The following is a 22151-nucleotide window of genomic DNA, read 5'->3' on the forward strand; positions in this document are numbered from 1 at the left end:
GAATAATTTGTGGTAGTAAAGTTTTGAGGCTTTTTTTCTCTATATTTTTGTCTAAATTATCTCAGGAGCAGTTCTGTTCAATGTTCTGTCCAGGATGATTTAAAAAAAGTTAAAAGGAGATTTAAACTTTTACAAGAAAATTCAGATACTTAGTGAAAATGGACCAGTTTCAAACAATGAGTGATAGCACAGGCTATTCTTTAAAACTGTAATTTGCTCCAGTTTGACTCAAAATTATCAGCAAGGCTTGTTTTTCTTCACCTAGAAGTACCTCCTCAGAAAGCTTCTTAGGTAAAGAGAACTAGTGAGTAGCACTAGCGCACAAAGATTGGAATTGGAATGTCGATGCTGTGGGAGAGATGTCTGTTTTTCATAGGATGCCTTTTGCATGTTCAAAGTGCACAGGCAGATGACATGAAAACTTGTCAGGATTGTTTTGTTGTCCCTGTAGCATGACAAGATGGATCTGGATGTGCTGGCTGTTATCAATACAGAGCTCTCTTTCTTCAATCCAGTAGATAAAGCGAAGTCCCCAGGGGTCGATCCCAAGCAGCTGGCTGCAGAGCTCCAAAAGGTTTCTCTACAGCAGTCACCTCTGGTTGCTGCTTCAGGAGTGGAAAAGGGATCTCATGCCCACTCTGGAACCACTTCTGCCACCTCCAGTGCTGTTCCCAGCCCTGGTCAGCCTGGCTCTCCCTCAGTGAGCAAAAAGCGGCACAGCAGCAAGGTAAGAAATTTACAAGTTGTGGAGCAAGAACATTTTGATCACAGGAAGAAACTGCCTCTTTACCTCCTTTAGTGTGGCAAGAAATCCCAGCACATCTTGGGAAACTCATTAGCTGGATAACAATGAATATCACTGTTGAGATATTGAACCTGGACATAAAGAAAGATTACATGATTTATCCAAGAGATTTGTCCCTTTCTAAAAAAAAAAAAAATTAACCTTATATTATTGTTTTTAAAATTTTAAGCTGCCTTTTACAGCCTTTGTTGCTCTTGCTTTTTAAGTGCATCCTACATGGTGGTGAGGTACTATTTCCACTGGAGAAGCTGATATTGCTGGGACTATAATTTTTCCTCTCTGTACTAAACTACAGGTGCCACAAGCTATGAATAATCATAGCAATATTGATGTCATAGCAATGTCTCTGAAAGCCAGGGAAAGATTGAAAACAAAATTTACCATTAAAAGGTGTTTTGTCATTAACTAATTCCTGTGAACTTGCCAAGCATAATTTCTCATTTTCTTTGCCACATCCTGTCCATTCCTCAGCTGAAGTTCTTGTGCATCTGCACACCTAAAAAGGAAAGAGTGGGAATTTAGTAGCACTTTTTTCACAGTTAAAACTGAAAACTAGATCATAAAGTCATCTGTCACATTTTTTGCATTTTGTGTCAAAAAAGTCAAGACCTGAAGTGAAACTCAGTTCTTTGAAGACAGTATTTGCTTTAGCAATTTGCAAGAGGGTTGATTGCTATCTTGACTATCCAGCTTCTGACACACTTACAATGCTTCACATTGCAAAGTGCTTTCTAAACTTTTTTTATTCTGCACCTTTATTCATTTTTAGGACTGTCAGGTTCCTACTGCATTGTAGTAGATAATTATAGTATTTTTATTTTTGTGCTGTTGAAACTATGTCTGTGATTCGGACAGGTGAGTTAGGTACTGCACAAACCATAACCAGCAAATGGTGTCTGCTCATTTCAGACAGTTCTTCCATATGCCAACATTACTTTCACGTGAGAGGAAACACAAAAATAAAAGTCTTTTTCATCCAGCAATTTAGTACAAACTGGAAAGATATTTATTGGTCAGCTTGGTTTGGATAGTAATTCTGTCTTGCCAGAACACCCATAGACTTTCTACAAACCAATTCAGGTGTGTGATGCAAAAGTTAAATCCATTTGCCAATATTTACTGGATCTAACTTCAGGAATGTGGCAGAATTGCTTGTCCTTAGGTCAATAGTTAGATTCACTACAGAATACTCTGGATATTGTATACATTTACATATGCATGGTTTTTGCCACTGAATAAGTTTCTGAAGTACCGTTCCCACTGTTCCTGGGTGAAACCTGCCATCCCAGTGCAGGCACAGCATGCAGAGAGCAGGGCTCTTAGTGCTCATGCCACCATCTACACTGAAATGTAGGTCTCACATTTGGTGAGATGAATCACACTCCTAAATTCACATTTTTATGGAGATCCATAAGCCCTTGCTGTGCAGTATATCCTGGAGAGGTGCCCCATTCTGTCTGCTTGAGGAGACTGGGTTCCCAGCATTGGCACTGTAGCAGGTCACCTAAAGTTAGATGCATAAATTTAATTTCCTGCTTCACAGAGGATTTAGGATTCTTTTATGAAAATTCAGCTCTAGGCTTATAAAGATGAAACAAAAAAAATTATTAGAACTAATGCCTTTATGTAGGAGATGCAAAAGTCAGAACTAGTCAGGTAAATATCTAAAACATTCTTTGCTTTTTTGTGAAAATCATGTTGAGGGGCATTTCTTTCATAACAAGCATAGCTCTTGTTGACTTGTATAGTTTCTGTTCATTGACTTCAGGCCAAGTTTATAATGGTGTTGAGCTCTGTTAGAAGAGAAAGCTCATCCTCTCTGGAACTGCTCTTTGCCTTGGGCTGACAGCATTTCTAGGCAGGCTATGTGCAACCCTGCCAAAGTATCATGACAGACTAAATATCCAAACTGCCTAGATCTTGTTTTTGCAACTGTTTTTATTTTTAGCAAGTACTTTTAAGAGGATTTTTGTATAGAATAAACACTCTAGAAATGTTGTTGTGGTCTCTGCCATATTCTGCAGTGCCAATTTTCTCATATTTGTTGTTGCTAGAGAAGGTGATAGTGCATAGTGCATCAAAGCCTTGCATTAACCAGTTTCATGTCATGGTCATACAACCTCCTTGAGCAGGTGTGATGGCATTACAGAGCACCATATTTTACACAGGGTGTGTGAGTGCATGTGGGAGTATCCACAGCAGTTAGACAGAAATTGATTTGCCATCACAGGAGAGACTTAACCCTTAGAACCCTTGAGCTGGCAATATTTTGTGAAGATCTGTTTATTTTGTACTGTAAATTCATAATCATTCTATGGTGAAGATTGCATCCAGGATATAAATGACCTATAGAAACATTTAATATGAAGAATGGATTTTTTTTTTCTTAAATCCTCAGATCCTTTAGTGCCTCTGAAAGTCAACTGTGAAATACTTTCCCTCTTTAAAATTAATCCTCACTGAGGCCATGATAAAGGAAAATACTCTTTGGCATCTCTGCCTCTCAATACAGATCCAGCTTCAAAGCTGGCCCTGCTCTGAGCTGGGGGTTAGACCAGATGGCCTTGAGAGGTTTCTTTCAGCCTAAATTATTCATGTTTCTTTAAAATATTTGAGTAATTTTTCACGATCAGTTTTAGATCTGCTGACACCAGAGAAAATAGAATATTTTATGTATTGAATCGCAATCTTGTAAATGACACAGTGATTCAACAATGATACAGAAACATAAAAGTGCACATTTATTTTTCCAGAATCCACTTTACAAACTACAGCTTAACCACCTTTGGAAGTCTCAATACAAATTCCTCATGCCCCTTCCCTTCTCTATGAACTCCTCCCACATTATCCATACTCATACATTCCATATTACACGACATTCAGAGAGAACAAACTCATTATTCTTGCTATTCCAACTCATGAAAAATGAGAGAATTTAGACTAGTTGGCAGTGATTTTGTAGCCACAGCACAGCTAGCTCCATGTTATTTTTGGTGGTGTCAGTATTGTCAGTGCTAGTACAGCCTGCGGTCAGAACTATTAAGTATAATACAATCCATTTGTAGAGGTAAAGTATGAGAAATATAAGCCATTTATGGCCTACTTTGAAAGATTGCATGATGCCCAGGGAGCTCCCTGTCTTTGGCAAAATCAGTGAAATTCACTCTAAATAGTCTTGTCAAGGACCTAACAAGTTTTAGGAGTATATTGCTATCAATCTAAAATTTAATTTCAGATTCAGAACATTTTATAGAATACTGCTGACTTATTTTAGCTGTTGGACAAGTTAAACTTTTTTAAAAGCTTTGTAAGGTACTAAGAGAAGCTGACTATAAAATTTCTCATAAGAATTCTTTTTTGGATGCAAATGCTTTCACAGACAAATCAAGTTTGATGTGGTTTTGGGTTTTTTTGGGTTTTTGGGTTTTTTTGCTTTTTTGTTTGTTTGTTTCTTTGGTAAAGCTTGTTCATAAGGCAACAAGACAGTGAATATACCGGTATAAGAGGCAGATTTGGGCTAGTTTTCTCCTGTGTTTTCATTGTGATAGTGTTTAGCTGGGATATTTCTGGTTAGTTCTCAGTCTGACTGATTGAGAGAATGTTTCCTCAACACAAACCTGAAAAGGTCAGGGCACCACCTTAACTTCATGCTGTGGTACAGGAAATGTGGGCACTTCATTGGCCTAATTTAAAGCAGTTGATTTCCTACATCTTAAAAGAGCCTTGAAGGGTTTTCTTGGAGGGTCTGGCAGCACAAAAGAGAGAGGTGGTTTTTACTCTTCTAGGAAAGTGATAGAAATACAAATTACATGGAATAATGTCAGGCAGCTGCTCACATCTGGAAGAACAGGATGTGACAGCTTCAAGATCAGTCTCAAGAGAACAGCAGGTTTGTCCTTGTTTGCACCATTTGTTTTCTGCTGCATCAACCAAGGAAGCAGATATTGAAAGAATACAAAAATATTCAAATCCTACTACTGAAACAGAGCTTTCTTGCTTGTCTGATGGCTTGCAGATTATAATTTGATCCAGAGTGGCTCAAGGCCACCAGCCTTTAACAGAACAGCATATTTTTCTGAGTTCAGGATTCTAATCCAGTGGTGATATTATTTTTCACAAACAAACAGGAGGGGAAAAAATGGCAGAGAGAAACATTGCGGATTCTATTGCTTTTTGTCAAAAACGTAGACAAGTTTAATGATTATGGAGAGAGGAAAGCAAGGACAGAAAATTTAAATTTCATGTCACAGAGAGTATGGTGAGGAATTTGAAGATGAAGTGTTGTACCTGAATTGACTCTCAGAAAACACAGAATGAAGTAAAAGACATTTTATAAGGCGGCTTGCAATTGTGTAATCCACCTAGTGTACATCACTTGGTTTTAGAACCATTTTCACTCTTTTTACCCACTTTCACTAAACTCAGTTCAAATTAGAGTAACTTTTGCCTCTCTCTGCCTTTCTCACATTGACAGAAATATATTGCTGTGTTTATGTGGTATGGTCCTTTCTTTCCCTTGGCAGCATTCATGTTAGGCAGGGTTAATGCTATGTGATTTTTTCTCCCCATGCCTCCTTGTCTACTGAGACTGTAAATATTTGGTGTTAGAGTTGTTTGATTCTGTACCTGCATAAAAGCTGATCAAAATGTCTGGGCTGGACTGTAAGTGCTGTTGAAATTTATAACCATTAGTTTTGACTGTAACAACTGGAGACAGTTTTTTTAAAAAATTGTGGCAATGCAGCAGTATACGCCCCATCTGTTAAAAAAGCTAACTTTGAAAATCTATTTATTTTTAATCTGGCAGCCCACGGAAACTACAAAGTCTGCTTCCCATCCAATCACTGGAGAAATACAGGTAAATGTGTAGTTTTTTCTGTGTAAATTATTGTTGATACTGGCTGTGTTTTTCTTTGAAATAAGTTTGCAGAAAAATATCTTCATAACTTATTTCTTATTCAACTCCAATCCCTTATTTCTTATTCAATTCCAATCCCTTTCTCTGATGTCACTAATGTAAGTCAGTGCTTGATTTTTGCACCTGTCTTTAATGTTGGATTATGAAATACAACCAGTACAATGGAAAATGCTGCTGTTCCCAAAGGGACTAAAGGCATAGTTAAATTCATTCTAATTCTTAATCTTTGGCCACTTATTGTGGTTTTCCTTAGAAATTCCCAGTCTGTTTACATTAAAGCAAGAATTGCTGTCGGTTTCTTATACTGCAGTGTCTTTCCATGCCATACCAAGTTTATGGTTATCTTATGTAAATTATGCAATTTTACTTTAGCCTTTTAAAACACTCAAAAAGAGAAAAGCAGAGCAACTGAAGCCTAACTTCCTATAGATTTCTGGAGGGATTTTCCCCCTTGATTAATCTCTCTTCTATATTGGTACTAAGAGTCTTTCCATAGTATTATGACATCCTTGTCATACTTGGCTTCCAGGTAGATAGGATGTGTGCAATTAACACTAAATAAACTGGGCTATTGCTCAGAATAATATCAAGGGCTCAAATTTCCTTTGCTTTTTCCTTTCTGGAATATGAATGTTTCCATTTTTTTTTTGAAGGTCCAGTATGATGATCTAGCATCTCATTCTAGTCAGGAGAGAGAGACAGAAAGTTCTGGAATGTGTTTATTTGGTGGGAACATTGAGGTCTAAAACTCAATTTATTCAAAGGGTTTAGGAGATATTGAATCACTCAGAAACTAAAAGTAACAAATAACCCTACTGTGTTTTAATGCATTCAATAGCTTCAAATCAGCTACGACAAACACCTTGGCAACCTTATCATCCACATCCTTCAGGCAAGAAACCTTGCTCCCAGAGACAACAATGGCTACTCGGACCCCTTTGTTAAAGTTTATCTTCTTCCAGGGAGAGGGTAAGTGTAGGACAAATTTTACCTTGAATTTTCTTTCAGTTTAGGTTTGCTACGTGGCATTAATAAACAGAACTAAGAGTTATTGCTATAGAGAATCCAGGTGCAACACCAGCAAAAATGGTGGATTTTTAATACAGAGTCAGCTCCTATTCCCAGGAGAATATACATATTTTGCTAATGACCTTAGGAAATTTATGATCATTCCTATAAGTATATGTTTGTGGTTCTTTTTGTGTTGCCTTTTAAAAATTACAATACATGTAAACATATTTAAAATAACAACAATCTCAATGAAAATATACTAAATAGATGCAATACTTTCTGTAATACAGAAAGCTGCATGTTAAGTCTAGCATGGAATGGTTGCTTCATTTCAAAACAATCTGAATTTAGAATTTATTTGCAAAAAAGCAAAATTAAAGTACCTGAGATAGATTTATGGTTGCAGTATAATAAAAAAGCCAAGAAATACTTGTCATAAAATAAATTTCTCCATCAGTATTTTATGGAGCTTTTTTTTTTTTAAGAGTGAAGATATGGTTTTAGAAATACTGATAATTTTTTATTTAATACTATACAAGTCACTAATCACTTTTTCACAGATCATTGATTTTTTTGACTCTTTAGTTACAAATAGCTCATTATTATTTCTTTTAAAATATATGTTTCTGTATCAGCAGTATTATAATTATTCTTTTGCCCTAATGTTACAGAATGTCATATGTATATGGAGAATGCAAAGAATGCATGGTTATAATATTGCTGCTGACTTCAGTGACACAATGGATATATCTAAAATTAAGCTGATGTATCAGACTCTATATTGAAAAGACAGATTTGTGGAAACTCCCTGCTTGTGTAATAATGCTCATACTAAAAGATTCTTAGGATAGAGCAATGCAAATAAAAATCTGTATTTCTGTTCTACTCAGTCTAACAGAAAAGTGGATGCTCAGGTCACAGCTCACCATTTGGCATATGGGCAAGAACACTAAATGCATGTTTGGTACAAATAAAGCCAAACATTTTCTTTTGTGGCTTCCTAATTCCAGCTATGCAGTATTCAATATCATTCAGGAGCACTGGGCTAAAAACTATTACTGAATGTAAGGGGAAGGAGGTGCTTAAGCTTGGGAAGTTTTTAAATGCACCTAAGGGTCTCATAAAATGTTTGTCAAATCACTCTTAGTGGGAATTTTGTAGGTACATTTATTGATATGGAAATAAGACTTTGAACTAAGGCACATTCATCCTATGACATATCAGTTCAAACTTGTTGCCAAGTTATGAAGAATTGGATATTAGTTTTGTTTGGGTTTATTGTTTTAAAGCATGCCACCATTATAGTTTTGCATGTAACTTAGGCCTTTAGAGAATAATGAAAATTAATAGCTTCTTAAAAGTCTCAGACTTTTTTCGGAAAGTAGAAACTTGTGTTGCTGCTGAATAACTTTAATTTGTAGTTCAGTCCATGCTAGACTTTTTATTCTTCCTTATACCTCTATTTCCTTTGATTCTGGTACTAGAAACTACCCATTATTCATGTTTTTCTCCATCTCTGTTCTCACTTTCTCTTACGCTGCTTCCTCTGTGTTCCTAACTCTGTAAATTCTGGATGTGCAGACAAGTCATGGTTGTCCAAAACGCCAGGTAGAGTCCACTATCTTCCAACTTGATTCTTTCATTTTCTGTATGCATGAATGAGACAGTGAGCCTGTGCATTGAACTACAGAGTTCTCTTGAGTTCTGATGGCATGAAACTGTGGTATGGTTTTGGTTTTCATTTACTAATTAGGTCATTTCAGGAACTGGAAACAAGTAGTTAATGCTCCTTAGTGCAGTGTTATTCTGAGACCAAACTCTGCAAGAAGCTCAATGTCTTTTGAAGTCTGGAAGAATTTAGTTCAGAGATATCTAAAACCTCATCCTCACTCACTGAAAGTTGAAAAACAACTAACTGTGAACCTGTATGAAGATTTTAAATGGTGTTACTGTCAAGAGAAACAGGTTCTTTTTGGTAGAGAAATGGAATATTTTTCTCTATTTATCTTGAACTTTAAAGCCAGGTATAATTCTAGATAATTGCTCAGATAGATTAATTAAATCTGCTTGACCACATAAGTGGTTATTTGTGGTAAACAAACTTAAATTATTGAAATTAGGAGTGCTTTGTTTGTCCTGGAAACATAAGCTCACTTCTCAAGATATGCTAATGTCAGCCCAGACTAAGCACATAAATATTCCAACCCCAATTTTAAATTTGTTTAAAAGTAATACTCTGACTAAACAAGTGAGCAGATTAATTTCAATAAACAGATTTCTATAATCTGTCTCTTTTTAAATTACTGAAATTATTTAAAGAATATGTTAAAATCACACATTTCATTTGTGTATTTATTACACTTTTTAACATGGTTATTCTATTATGCTTTTTTCATCATACTTACTAAATTTTATTATATGTTAATAAATTATAATTAAGGAATCAGAGAGAAAAAAATAAAAAAAAAGAAATATGCCATTTGTATCTTTCCACACAGTAATACTCTTTGAATTTCAAATGCAAATTATTTCATGATCAGTGACATACCAGTGACTAATTTAATGAATGCATTTTATGAAAGCATCTTCATCTATTAATCTGTTAATTGTTGCTCTGTTAATTGTTGTGGGGAAGGTGCATCAGGGGTATGAATGTAATGTGTTTGCCAGATCCTTCCCTTCAGAAGCGTAGAAACCTTCACCTCCATCCAGCTTAGCCTGGTTCTGCACCTCCCTGGAAGAAGTCAAGGTCTCCTGCCTCCCTCTGCAATAGACACAGACATAGACTATATGGGGGTGGGCTCAGCTCACCCTTTATAGATCCAAATATTCCATGGACTTCACTGGAAATATTTCAGAGCTGCCATGTTAACAGCAATTTCATCTTTTGCAAGCTCTGGAACTCAACACTGCATGAATCACCTTCTCACATACTTCAAGAAAGAATCAGAAACTTTGAAAAGGTGATGAAGTCCTACTACTGCAAAAGGAGATCCAAGAAAGGAAAGGGAATGTTGGTGTCATTTTCTTGGCTGAGTGCGCAAAGGATTCTTTTCCACTTCCTTCAAGAAATGAAAGTAAATCAGTTCCCTAAAACCAGCAGGTCATGGGACATCTAAACAGGATGTTCTAGGCAGGGGATGCTTTTCTCATACCAGAGAGTGGGAAAAGAAAGCTACTGAGGTGCTTTAGAATTTTAACTGCATTACTTAATACTGTTTGCCAAAGAAATCTCATTTCTAAATGGATTCAGATTTTGTATTTCAACTTTCTTTCCAATATATGCAAAGAAATAGTTTTGTGTAAGTTTCATTTTCATATGCTCTTAGTCCCCCTAGATTTTAAATCACCCTTGCCATGCCATGCTATGGCTGATAGAACTCCCTGAACTCTGGAGAGCTGCTGCTTTCTTCTTGTAAGCAGAGGTGAACAGATACTGTTTAACCAGTCCCAAAACCTCTCACATTTTTCAATAAACTGAAAGACAGTGGATAGCAAGATGTCCAAGAAAATATGTGGAAATACATAGAATGACTAGAGAAAAAAAATGAGAGGAAAACTAGCTGCAAATCCCTTTCACATCAAGATATCAGGCAAGGCAGCTTGGAGAGAGCCATCTCATTTCAGAGAATAAAGCCACCCTGCAAACCAGATTAATTAGATGGGACCACTGCACAGCAGAATTGAGTTTATAGAGTGAAACTGCTGGTGCTGAAGTCCCCACATCAACATATGTGTGCCAATAATGCACATGTATCTTTCACATGACCATAAATCAGAACTGTTCCTGGTACCAGATATGGTGCATCAGTGACTGACTGATTAAATGTGTTCCTGAGTGATCCTTCTCAGTTAATCTCATATGAAAGGAATTAGTACATTAGATCTGGGACCATGCCACAATATGAACTAAAATAGTTAAATCAAAAGTTATTGTAGGAGAACCAAAAAAGACTCTAATATGACATATACAAGTTATGTTATGCCATTTTGTCTTAGTGCTGGAGAACAGTCCAGGGAGCATTTTGTTTAGTAATAGATGTAGCAAGTGTATACTTTCAGCTTGACAAAAACAGTTTCTTTACCTTAAATCTTGTGGGTTTTTCAAAAATTAAAAGATTCTCATGTTCTCCTACCCAGGTTTTTTAGTTTTCCATTAAAATTTATGTTAAATTAAAATTGGAATGAAAGCAAATCTAACATCAAAGCTCACAGAACTAGATGAATCCATATTCTGTTTAAGATTAGTGTATTGCTTTCTCAACACTCAGGAAATGTAAAGTACAATATAAAGCATTAGTGAATTATTTTTAAAACAGATTATGCAGCCAAACCTTTGTTCTTGGCTATTGACATAAGGAAAAAAGTGATCCTGATGCACTTTTGTGTTTCTTTCCAGTACAGCTAGAGGTATAGGCAGAGAACATGATCAATAAGAAATTAGTTCTTCAATCATTAACAGGATATTAGTTACTTTATGGCATTCATTAAATGTGTTTGTGAGATGGGATTCCTGTAATTAGAGATTGCAACCTATAAATATAATGAATTTGTGCTACTTTAAAGTGCTAATGGGATGGTCGTGGAAAAGAAATCAATGCATTATCACCTCAATTTAGAATCAGAGCCCAATATCTACAATAAGAGGACAAAGTCCTATGTGCATATGCTGACTGATGCTTTATCTTGAAATGGTTTAAGGCAGAGCAAGCCTGCTGAAGAGTCAGGAGATGTTTTAAAAGACCATCTCATAAAAGCATACCAAAGAAAACATCCCAAAGGCTCTCATTGTCCTCTCGTAACCCTGAATTGCTGCAGAAACGAAAGATGCAGCTCTTTTCTTTTTCTGGTTTTTGGTTTATGGGTGTTTTGGGCTTCTTCTGTATTAGAGCTGAAAGAAACAAAAGATCACTAATGTAATGTTTTGTTCCTTTGTTCAAATGCAGCGCTGAGTACAAGCGGAGAACCAAGTACATACAGAAAAGCCTGAATCCTGAGTGGAATCAGACAGTCATTTACAAAAATATCTCCGTGGAGCAGGTGCGTGACTGGTGCTGCTCTTCTGTGCTATTTGCTGCTTTATTCTCTGCATGGTCTGCAGTGCTCACTGTGAAGGGAGCAGTGCTACTGGCAATTCTCTGAAACCCTGTAAAATCTTACCAGATTTAGAATTTGAGATTCTTTCCTTGCCTCTTATAGAGCGTCCTATGGAAATCCTGTTTTCTTGCCCTTCTGCTCATTAACATGGCAATTTGTGGGGATTACACTCATAAGTACAGATGCAAGAAATTAAATAAATAAATTTAAATGATAATGGAATACATTAATAAGGTAATAAATTAAGACATAAGTTTCTGAAGTAGATGCAGAAATCATAGTCACTCTTTGTTCCAACAGCCATGCAAGCTAACACAAACCACAGTGTCTACCATTTTTATTTTAAAAATATGTATAAAATGTAGATATACATTTTTAGATTTATCACTAATTCCATGAATCACATGAAAAAAATTAGAAGATATTTGATTTCCTTGTCATAGAAAGATTTAACTCACATCTGGGAAGGATGTCTGCAGTCTTCTCTGTTTCTTGGTGGCTTCCTAACTCCAGCTGTGCTTCTGAAGCAGTGTGAAGCAATTGAGTCCTCTACTCCTCCATCTCTTCTCATAAAGAACTTGTAACCAATTTGAAAAAAGATATAATTGGCAAAATAATGATCAGTTCATTTTTTTAGAATTATGAAGTATGTTTTATAGAGTACTGGATTTTTAATGCAGTCCTGAATATTTCTGCCTTTCTTTCTGTTTTGTTTTTGATACTTTCAACTTCACTTTACACTGCCATTTTATCTTTCAGTACTTGTAAAAAAGCCCAGAATAACCAGGCTCTTGAGTGAATAGATTTCCCAATGCTTTTAATATTCTTCTCCATCACAACCCCAAGACCTCAATACAATCTTCCCAATTTAGAATTTGGGTTTTCATTCTTCTTGTCCAGCGAGAGGAACATAGATGAAAACACTCATTTTTGCATGGAACAAAACCCTTCCCTCAGAGGGAATTGCCTTGCTGCTCATGTAATCTACACATGTAGATTTAGTAGCAGTAGCTCAGATTTCCTTCAGAGGTGTCCTGTTGTAGGTAGTGGTTTATGAGATTTTCTTACTGCCTCATGCAGGCTTTTATAAATGGCAGCTATTTGACAATTAAACCACACTGATGTTTTCCTAGCTGCAATATAAACGCTAAGTTTTCTTCAATTGGCAAAAGGGTTTGGTAAGTCTTTGCAATATTTCCAAACTCAGCTTTTCATTTAAGAAAGATTCTTATGTTTTCTTAATTTGCTTGGGGGTTCTGCTGTGACATTTCACAGAGCTGTTATTAAGAATGATAGAGTATTGTAAATTCAGTGGCTGTTTGGTGCTTTTCAAACAGATAATTATATTAATTTAGGATTTCCCAGACACTAATTTTTATGACAAGAAAAAATCTTGTATCTTTAATGTCAGTTTTCAGACCATTATTTGATTAAATATACCTTTAGCTTGCATGTTGAATACTTTACATTTTTGCTTCCTATTTGCAAATCCTTTCCTTTTGCCTTCCTCTGAGACTTTTATGTGTTTATGTTTTTAAATGTGCAAACTTCATTTTAGAACCACATGTCTTTTATATTCAAGCATCTTGTCACACAGAGCTGTGTGCAGAGAACGCTGTTTCCTTCCATATCTTTCCATGACTGGTATTTACTGCTAAGTAGACAAACCATGCTAAGACACCACTGTGTGTGACTTTTCTCCTACAAAATTCCATGCCCTGGCTTAGAGAACCTACAGTGAAGCACATTTCTAAATCACAAATAACTCAATGCTGATGATGAGTGTCCTCTACAGTCTGAAGAACTCTCACCATCTAAGAGACCATCATTTGCACTCATAACGCTCACAAATCTGTATTTCAAAATAGTTACAGATAGAAAATAGAAATACAAGTCAATAATTGCATTAGACTGAGAATGAGAGTTCTGTTCACCAAACAAGTAAAACTGCATCACACACTGTTACACGGAGTTAGCAGTCCAATTCAAACATAAATTCATTAATTTTTATAAACAGCATTTCTTCAAAGAAATATATCCTTTCCCCCATGCTTTTTTCTCTCCATCAAAGCATGCATTGCTTGCAGACAGCAAATAAGCATTATTAAATATTTCCTAATATAGTTCTTTTAACGTCACTGTCTAGACTTTAGCTGGTTGTACAATTTTTTATTTTCCCTTTCTCTTTCATAAAATAGTTGAAATTAAAGTGAAAATAATTATGGGAAACAGATCACTCTTTGAAAGGAAACAGACTTTTTCAAGGTCAGAATGATTAGTTTTATCACATATATAGCAAATTTTGCTTTGACAGTTGCAGAAAAAATAAACTGTGAATATTTAGTAATTTAAGGGGTTTGTTAAGTAATAAAGTAGAAATAATTAAAATTTGAGAGGAAGGCTGAGTACAATATTACAAATGTTGTGCAATAATTGCTAACTCAAGTCTAATATCTACTCAGAGCAAGAAAGAAAGCATTAGAATAATTTAAGGAGAAGATGATAAAAGATGTAAGTTCTGTTGCTGGTGACACTATTGGTATGCTGTATGACCACACTGTAAGGTGTGGCTTTCTTTGCCTCAATTTCTTACTTGCCAGAAAACAAATAAAAGCATTTACTTATATGAAATAATTCCACAAAGCAAATAGTTTTGGTGTCACTTATATCTGTAATTTGAAGGTAATATATTTAGAAAGAGTAATATTTTCAAAATCTGAGTGATGTGGAAGCTTATGTCTTATTTCCAAAAGTAAGGAAATCTTTTTTATGAATCAGTAAGGTATTGCTATTTAAATCTTACTTAATATCTAGGACAAAAGAAAGTAAGTTCCTAAGTGACCTATGTCTTTTTGTACTCGCATGTACCAAAGTACATAAATACAGAGAACAATAAAATGTTAAATATGAATGTAAGAAAAAGAACTGTAATGGATTACCTAATACATTAATTTCTACTCATGAAACATCCTGACTGAAATTACAGTATTTTGTATTATTTCTGAAGTAAATATAGTAGTACGCTTTTAACATAGAGGAAAGAACAAGCTGCATTGAAATTATTTCTTTCCTAAGGCAAATCCTAGTATGAAATTTTCAAGGAATATGTGTTGAATATTTTAATTAGTGCATATTTAGCTACACAGGCAGACACTATCCATAACATCCAGACATTTACAATGAGGAACAAGCCCTTCTGTACCTGTGGGGTTGGTTATGCCTTCCAAAAGAGACAAATATTTTTCACATTGACTATTTCTGCAAATTCCTTCATTTTCTTTAAAATATGGCTGTCCCTAGACAGCCTAAAGCTAACTGAAGTTCACATGCAGTAATGTGCTTCTAGGTGGATTTCTATTTATTTTATTTTATTACTGCTTTTTTTTCCACTATGATAAGACTGAAATTGTTTGGTAGCACTTTTCTTCAGAGTATGTTTGGGGCTCAGATGACATTCCCAATATGTGGAAACTGTTCTTTCTTTTTTGTGGCACTCATTTTCCTGTTGTACATTGCCCATTGCAGAAAGCCATGGTCAGACAGAAAGAGGGTTCAGTATTGCTGTCTGTCAAATTCCTGATGAGCATCAGAACTTCAGGATTCACATCCTAAAACTGATTGATGAAAGGCAGAGCCCTTATGCAGTGAGGCAGAACTGGGATGGTGAAATGGCTGCTTTTAAAATCAGCAGCCATTTAGTGCTCTTTGCCCCCATGGTGGCACACAGATACATCTTCAGAGAAGCACATTTTCCCCTGCTTTGAAACTCCTTTCATGCACTCTGCCTCACAAAGGTCTTTCCATGGTTTTTCATTGTCATAATATTTTATAAAAGCTTTATTAAACTAAAAGGCTTAAAATAGATTTTGCAAAGTATAGTGTAATGTAAGTTTTCATCACAATTTTATTATCACATTATTGCAAAGAAGCTGGTAAAAGTATGGCTCCAGTCACTTGAAAATCTTTTCTTTTTTCCCCTTTCTGCCTAAATTTCTTCAAACCCTAGGGGATTTCCCCCCATTTCCTGCATCTATACATTTTTCTCTCTGTCCTTGCACAGTCATCAAGAAGAAATCTCCTCTCAAAATAGCAACAACTGTGACAATATATTTCTGAAAAGTATTTGTGCTATCTCTTTTAAATGGTAAAATACATATACTTAATATAACACCTGGCAGAAAATTGTATCATCCAAGAAGCCAAAAGCATCATGGACCCATGGGTGCTCAGCTCACTTTTTCAGGTTATTTTTCATGTTGCAGTTTCAATACTGTCTTGGAACAGCAAAGAAAAGTTATTTTATTCAGTCAAGGAAATCAGCTTTAGAAATATTAGATAAGAAATTTTCAAAAAATAATCTTTTTGTTCATTCGTGCAGGATATTTTTTAAATCAATGCTTAAGAAGAATATGGCTTAATTATATAAGAATAAAACAAAAAGATTAAACAATTGCTCTCAATTTTTTTTTTAAATCTTAGGTTTTAAGTCATGCTGTTGTGTGCTTAAAGAGTACATTGTTGATGCTAGAAATAGTTTAATTCCCCTTTGTGTGGGTTTTCCAGGATGTGCTGATTTAAATTTTATTTTCATAGACATTGGCTTTGCATAGTTGTGCATTTCTCCAAAGCTGGCTGGGAGGAGATGATATTCTGAATACATAATGATGAGATTAAATTATCACTTAAAGGCAATTGCAGGTTGCTAGGAACTGTTTTAATCTGGATGAAGAGAAGGGGCAATGGGGGGAAATTGATGATTGTAACGACACCAATGTTGTGGGTTCCATCCTGGGTGTACAGACCATCAACTTCAGAGTTGCACTCAATGATCCTTGTGAGTCACTCCCATATTCTGTGGTGCTGTAAATAGCCAAGAGTGCTTTCATTGCAAGTATATGCAATGTGTACAATGACTGGTATAGTTTATCATTTTGAGCAATGACTTGATCCTTTGCTGTCCCTCTGTGACCAGCAGCCAATTAACAGAGCAGTGAGTGACAGGTTGCTTCTGTTAGGATGATAACCTCAACTATCATATAAGAATTCATCTGAATTCTTTAATTCAAGCATGTGAAGAGCCCTCTTTTCCTCACTAATGCTTCCATTCTTCATTTGTGACTTCTCAGCCTGACTTTGCAGACATCCTACAATCGGCAGGATTTTCTTTCAAGCCACATGAATTTATTACTGCCTTTGCAGCCGCCTTACAGCCTTTTGCCCTAGCACACAAAATCAGTAATCAATCCTGCCCCTACATGTCCTCAGAGACCCCTGGAAAAACGCTCAGGTCAGTCCTTACAATAAGGTCAACAGCTTTGGTCAACAGTTTCACTGTCTTGAGCTCTCTTGTCATATAAAGATCACTTGTTTCTTACTGTGTCCTAAAGAAGAGTGCTTGACACAGCTACCATGCCTAACAAGGTCTGCAGATAATGGCTTTTGACAGCTGCCATTAATACCCAACAGTACAACTTGTCTGCATGCCTGGATCACTTACAGACTCTCACTGACTTCACTGAATTCTGCAGGCATTAAAGCCTGCTCTTCACAGATGAGGTTATGTAAATAAAGTGTTTGATATCATACATTTGAAATTCACACTCAAATGCACTTCAGGCAGATGTCTGCGTTCAGACAGATCTGGTGATGGGAAAAGCTGAAGGAACAAAAAATGGGGCCTTAAAAATCAGTTTGACTCTTGTAGTGGACATAAATTCTGTCCAAAACAACTTGTGGGAATTCCTAAAATAGGGCCAAGCCCATCTGGCTTGATGACAAATAATAGTGCCAAATTATTTTTCTCAGAACAAGGTTGATGAAATGGTGAAAATTACCATGAAAATGCCTTATCCTATGAAAAAGGACACGTAGAGGAAATAATTTGTAGAAACCGCCAGAAAGACGTGATCTGAAGTTTATGAATTTAATTATCCTTTTCCTTGAATTGCAGCTGAAAAAGAAAACACTGGAAGTGACTGTGTGGGATTATGATAGATTTTCCTCAAATGACTTCCTCGGTGAAGTGAGTATCTTATTTCTTCCTCTCTGCTAGTAATAACTGCAGGCTGTTATGTGGAGACTGTTCTCTTTCAAGGTATGGTACACGTGTTAAGTAAAACTGTTTTTTACATCCCAGTTTTACTGTTCTTAACAAATGGTCATGATTTCTTTAATTTAGACATGAAAGATAAATCCCTTTTATCTTGATTAACTGGGGGCAAGCTAATTTAGGACCCAAAAAACTGTTAGTTTGCTGAAAATTAATACTTTTTTTGAGTGTGAGATAGCAAAAACATTCAAAGTGACTCCAGGGGAAATTCTTTTTATGACTGAAAGCTGCCTGACTTGATTTTACCATAACATAGGAAGATTGAGGAGGTATTAGTCTTTGTAAATGATTAAAGGTTTAAATTCTGCCATCAAACCATATTTTAACACATGCACAAGTATCTTCAAGTATGAGCAATTTAGTCTTGCTGATCAGTCTCATTTTTTAACATTCTGAAAAAGTAATATCATTAGTAAAGTATGAATGAAGGCAAAATATAATCTTATAGTTAATAATAAATGAGTGCTCATGGGAAAAAGGATTTCTCTTTAAAAAACAAATAAACAAGCATATGCACATATAATACGGAATTACCAGCAATAAATATGAAATAAAAATAATTAAAGATGTAATTACAAATAAAGATTATTATTAGAAACAGAAGCACAGGAAAATTGATCTCTCATGCAGAGTAACTGAGAGTATCTGGGCTCATTCTACATTTGAATTCTGCAAAAAAGCCACAGAGTTCAGCTCCAGTTCCCCTTTGTGTAACTACCAAACTGAGCAATCAGTGTCACTGTTTGAACAATTACTAAAATAAATTTATAGGAAGCTGCTACATGATTACTTATTTCCTGCATCCTGTGTCCATATTCTTGTTGAGTTCAGCATGTTTTTCCAAATGCAGGGCTTTACTGAATATTTACATCCTTGGTTTTTTATGACATTTTGAAAAGGGGTGCTCCTGCAACTGCTTCTACATGAAGATTTAAACCTTTCCCCTTCAAATTTTCTTCAATCTCTGGAACTACTTTTTTTTTTTTTTTTTTTTTTTTTTTTTTTTTAATGGTTTTTAAATTGTGAAAGCAGTTATTTAGGGGGAAAAGCAACAGAAAAGACTATCCAGTGTATCTCGGCATCAGGATGTCCAGAGGAATCCTGCACCAGAACATCAGATTTGGCACATAAAGGTCCATATCCATCGAAAGTGAAACAGAAAAAAAGGAAAGCTTCTCCTTCTACAAAGCAGAGCCCCCAGCCTACACTGCCCTTTGGCAACAATCCTCAGCCATGCTCTCTTCCAAGTCATTTTCAAAACTTGACTTAATCCCTCAACAGGGAGCATGCTAAATATTCATCTGTTAAGATTAATTATAGGTCTAACCAGAAAGACCAAGTCAGATCATAACCAAGCTATAAAACTGAAAGGAAAAAAGAAAAGGCAAAAGGTTTTAACCTAGAAACCATCCATTTGTTAGGGGACTTCCCCATCCCTATACTTGAAGAGGCTTTCTTTAATTCAGGGTCTTGTAATAAAGTGACAAAAACATTGTTCCCTGGGGTAATTGCACATTTTGTTTGTCTAGCAGTTTTAAAACTTCCCTACCTGGCATTAGTTTTAACCCTCTCACTTTAGAGCCAGTTGCAAATCTATTTTTGACCTTCCTTCCTTCAAGATTCTGTGATGAATTTTAGTACTTTACATCCCTTGGGCCCCCTCAACTGCAAGCTTATTAAGAGAGTAAGGGTCTTTTTGGTGTCGATGCTCTTTTTTGTTTGGTTGGGGTTTTTTTGGTTTTTTGGTTTTTTTCCAAGAAATTTCACCAAAGTCCTGCTAACAATGAAGGTGGCTTAGAGCAGATTTCCTCTACAATGTTTGCAGGTTTTTTTAGCAGTTTTATTTGTTTCATTCCCACATTTCCATTGCACCTCCTGTTTCTTCCCTCAGTAATATTTAGATGCCTGAATGGTCAGCTGAATTCTATTATTTTAGTGAAGTGCAAGAGTAACCTTGTTTTTTTCTTTTTGTTGTTACTTGTGCATATGTGGATTTTTTAAAGACTCAAGAAGCATGAGCCTCATATTATTGAGGACCTCAATAAAAGCAAATCGGCAACTATTTTCCCCCTTAAAAGCACTGCTAAAAGGCAGGAAATTATACTGCTTGCTTCTCCTATTAGAAAATGTCTGTAGAGAGGCAGAATGGCTGGATGTCTTTTTAATGTCTTTTTACTGTAGCTGTCAAGCTCGTGCTCACAAGCCGCCCTCTGAACTGCCCAGTTGTCTTTGTGTCCTTATGCCACAGCCAAAGGACTCAGCTCACAGTCCTGACCGAGGTCCTGGGGAGGAGGCATTGGTTCAGGCACATCAATATGCTACTGAATCTGAGTTTGGAGTCACAGCATGCCCAGGGAGTCCTGAATCTGTCAGCACAGAGCCTCATATCCTTCACTCTTACACCTGATTGCAACTTATGACAACACAGCTCCAGTCTCTCCTGATGTGTGCAATCACGAATAGGTCAGATACAGGCCATATATTATACTTTGATTTATTTGTAGGTATTGATTGAGTTATCCAGCATCTCTCAGCTTGACAACACTCCTCGGTGGTATCCTCTTAAAGAACAGAGTGAAAACATAGATCATGGGAAATCTCATTCTGAAAAGAGTAGCCAGCCATCTCCAAAACCATCTGTCATCAAGAGCAGAAGTCATGGAATCTTCCCGGACCCCTCCAAGGGTAGGAATGACTTGGTGCACCTGATACGAAATGTTTTCCCAGATGATGTGTAAACCTTTGCTATGTGTAAGTGCTAATAGAAAAATAAAGATACTGGTATGAAGTTTGTATAAATTTTTATTAAAAATGCATTTATCTCTGTGATTGATTAGTTGGAGACAAGGTTTAAGGTGTCTCAATCTTGTCAGCCAGCTTACTGAGCAATGATGTCCTTAAACCAGCAGCATACAGACTCTACTACTACTCTAAATGTGCTTTGCACATCTGCTATAGATTCTGTGCCCTTTTGATTTTCTTGATAGCCTTGGACAAACTCAATATATATTTAGCTTTCTATTTTTCATGTTCCTTAAATATTCCATGGATTTTTTTTCTGAAAATGCCACGTTAATATTTTATAGAACAATGATTATTCTGCAATAATGCATATGCATTTCCAGTCAATGATAATGGATTGTAGCACATCTCATTTTTATTGGAAATCAGTGAAGCTGATACAGTAGAAATATATTAATGTTTACAAAAGCAGAATTGATCTCAGTGTCTCCTGGTTCGAGAAATTTATCTCTAATTCTTTTTTTCATACTAAGTAGTCAGTGGACAGGTGCTCTCTTAAAGCATATTATGTGTCCTATCAAAGCAAAAAAACATTCCATCTACAATCCAGATGAGTGCCCCAGAGGGACAAGACTCTGCTCCATCTCCTCTCTATTTCTCTGTTTAACATTTTGCCAGGGACTGGTGTCTATATAAGATGTCTGTCTGAATTAGAGGTAAGTATAGAAGATTTTGTAAGTTAGGCTGTGATTGTCCTGATGGCATTATTCAGGATAAAATGACATGTATTTGCTAAGTATTTGATACTGGTGTAGGTGATGCTGCTTAGCCTCGACATTCTAGAGAACAGAAAGTGGAAAACACCATGCCATCATTCCACCAGTTTGAACCAGCACAGGAGGTCTAATTCACAGGTGATAAAAAAAAAACCTAATACTAAATAAATTATTCTCTGGGCCAGGTGACAGTGGGGGAGTAGAAAATAATACTTTCTTACAGTTTCCTAATCATGATATATCCTGATGCTTTAAATGGAAAGGCACAGCTTAATCTTTGTTCCTTTTCTGGAATTCAGCTAGAGAGACCAGTCATGAGGAAGAGAATGAAAATGTCTGTTTTTAATAAATGCAAGAGTTGTACTTCTTCATTTTCCTGGTAGACATGCAGGTGCCCACCATTGAGAAATCCCACAGCAGCCCAGGGAGCTCCAAGTCTTCTTCCGAAGGCCACCTCCGCTCTCACGGTCCCTCCCGCAGCCAAAGCAAAACCAGCGTCACCCAAACGCACCTGGAAGACGCTGGGGCCGCCATCGCCGCTGCTGAAGCAGCTGTGCAGCAGCTCCGCCTTCAACCAAGTAAAAGACGCAAATAAATTCCTCAGCATGGCAGCTTAATGTTCATCTGTTGCCTTTTTCCCTGCTGTCCTTCCCTTTTCAGCTATTTTTCCTTTTTTATTTTTTCTGTTCTTGG

General features: G+C 36.2%; 1 protein-coding gene across 7 annotated transcripts in view; it reads left to right on the forward strand.

Moving 5' to 3' along the window:
* PCLO (piccolo presynaptic cytomatrix protein) overlaps nt 1-22151 on the forward strand; it is a 323497-nt gene that overhangs the window by 240796 nt on the left and 60550 nt on the right. For 4 of the 7 annotated variants that reach the window (XM_014268538.3, XM_026794798.2, XM_014268539.3 and 1 more), the window contains exons 13-20: nt 516-727; nt 5613-5663; nt 6562-6692; nt 8316-8342; nt 11681-11774; nt 17782-17853; nt 20445-20625; nt 21842-22036. In XM_014268538.3, the coding sequence (XP_014124013.2) occupies nt 516-727; nt 5613-5663; nt 6562-6692; nt 8316-8342; nt 11681-11774; nt 17782-17853; nt 20445-20625; nt 21842-22036 (963 nt within the window). Of the gene's footprint in view, nt 1-515; nt 728-5612; nt 5664-6561; nt 6693-8315; nt 8343-11680; nt 11775-17781; nt 17854-20444; nt 20626-21841; nt 22037-22151 lie in introns of those variants that run through there. The other 3 variants (XM_005489171.3, XM_026794800.2, XM_026794799.2) reach the window with 3 other exon arrangements.

The sequence above is a fragment of the Zonotrichia albicollis genome, chromosome 4 (genome assembly GCF_047830755.1).
Source record: "Zonotrichia albicollis isolate bZonAlb1 chromosome 4, bZonAlb1.hap1, whole genome shotgun sequence".
NCBI classification, from domain to species: domain Eukaryota; kingdom Metazoa; phylum Chordata; class Aves; order Passeriformes; family Passerellidae; genus Zonotrichia; species Zonotrichia albicollis.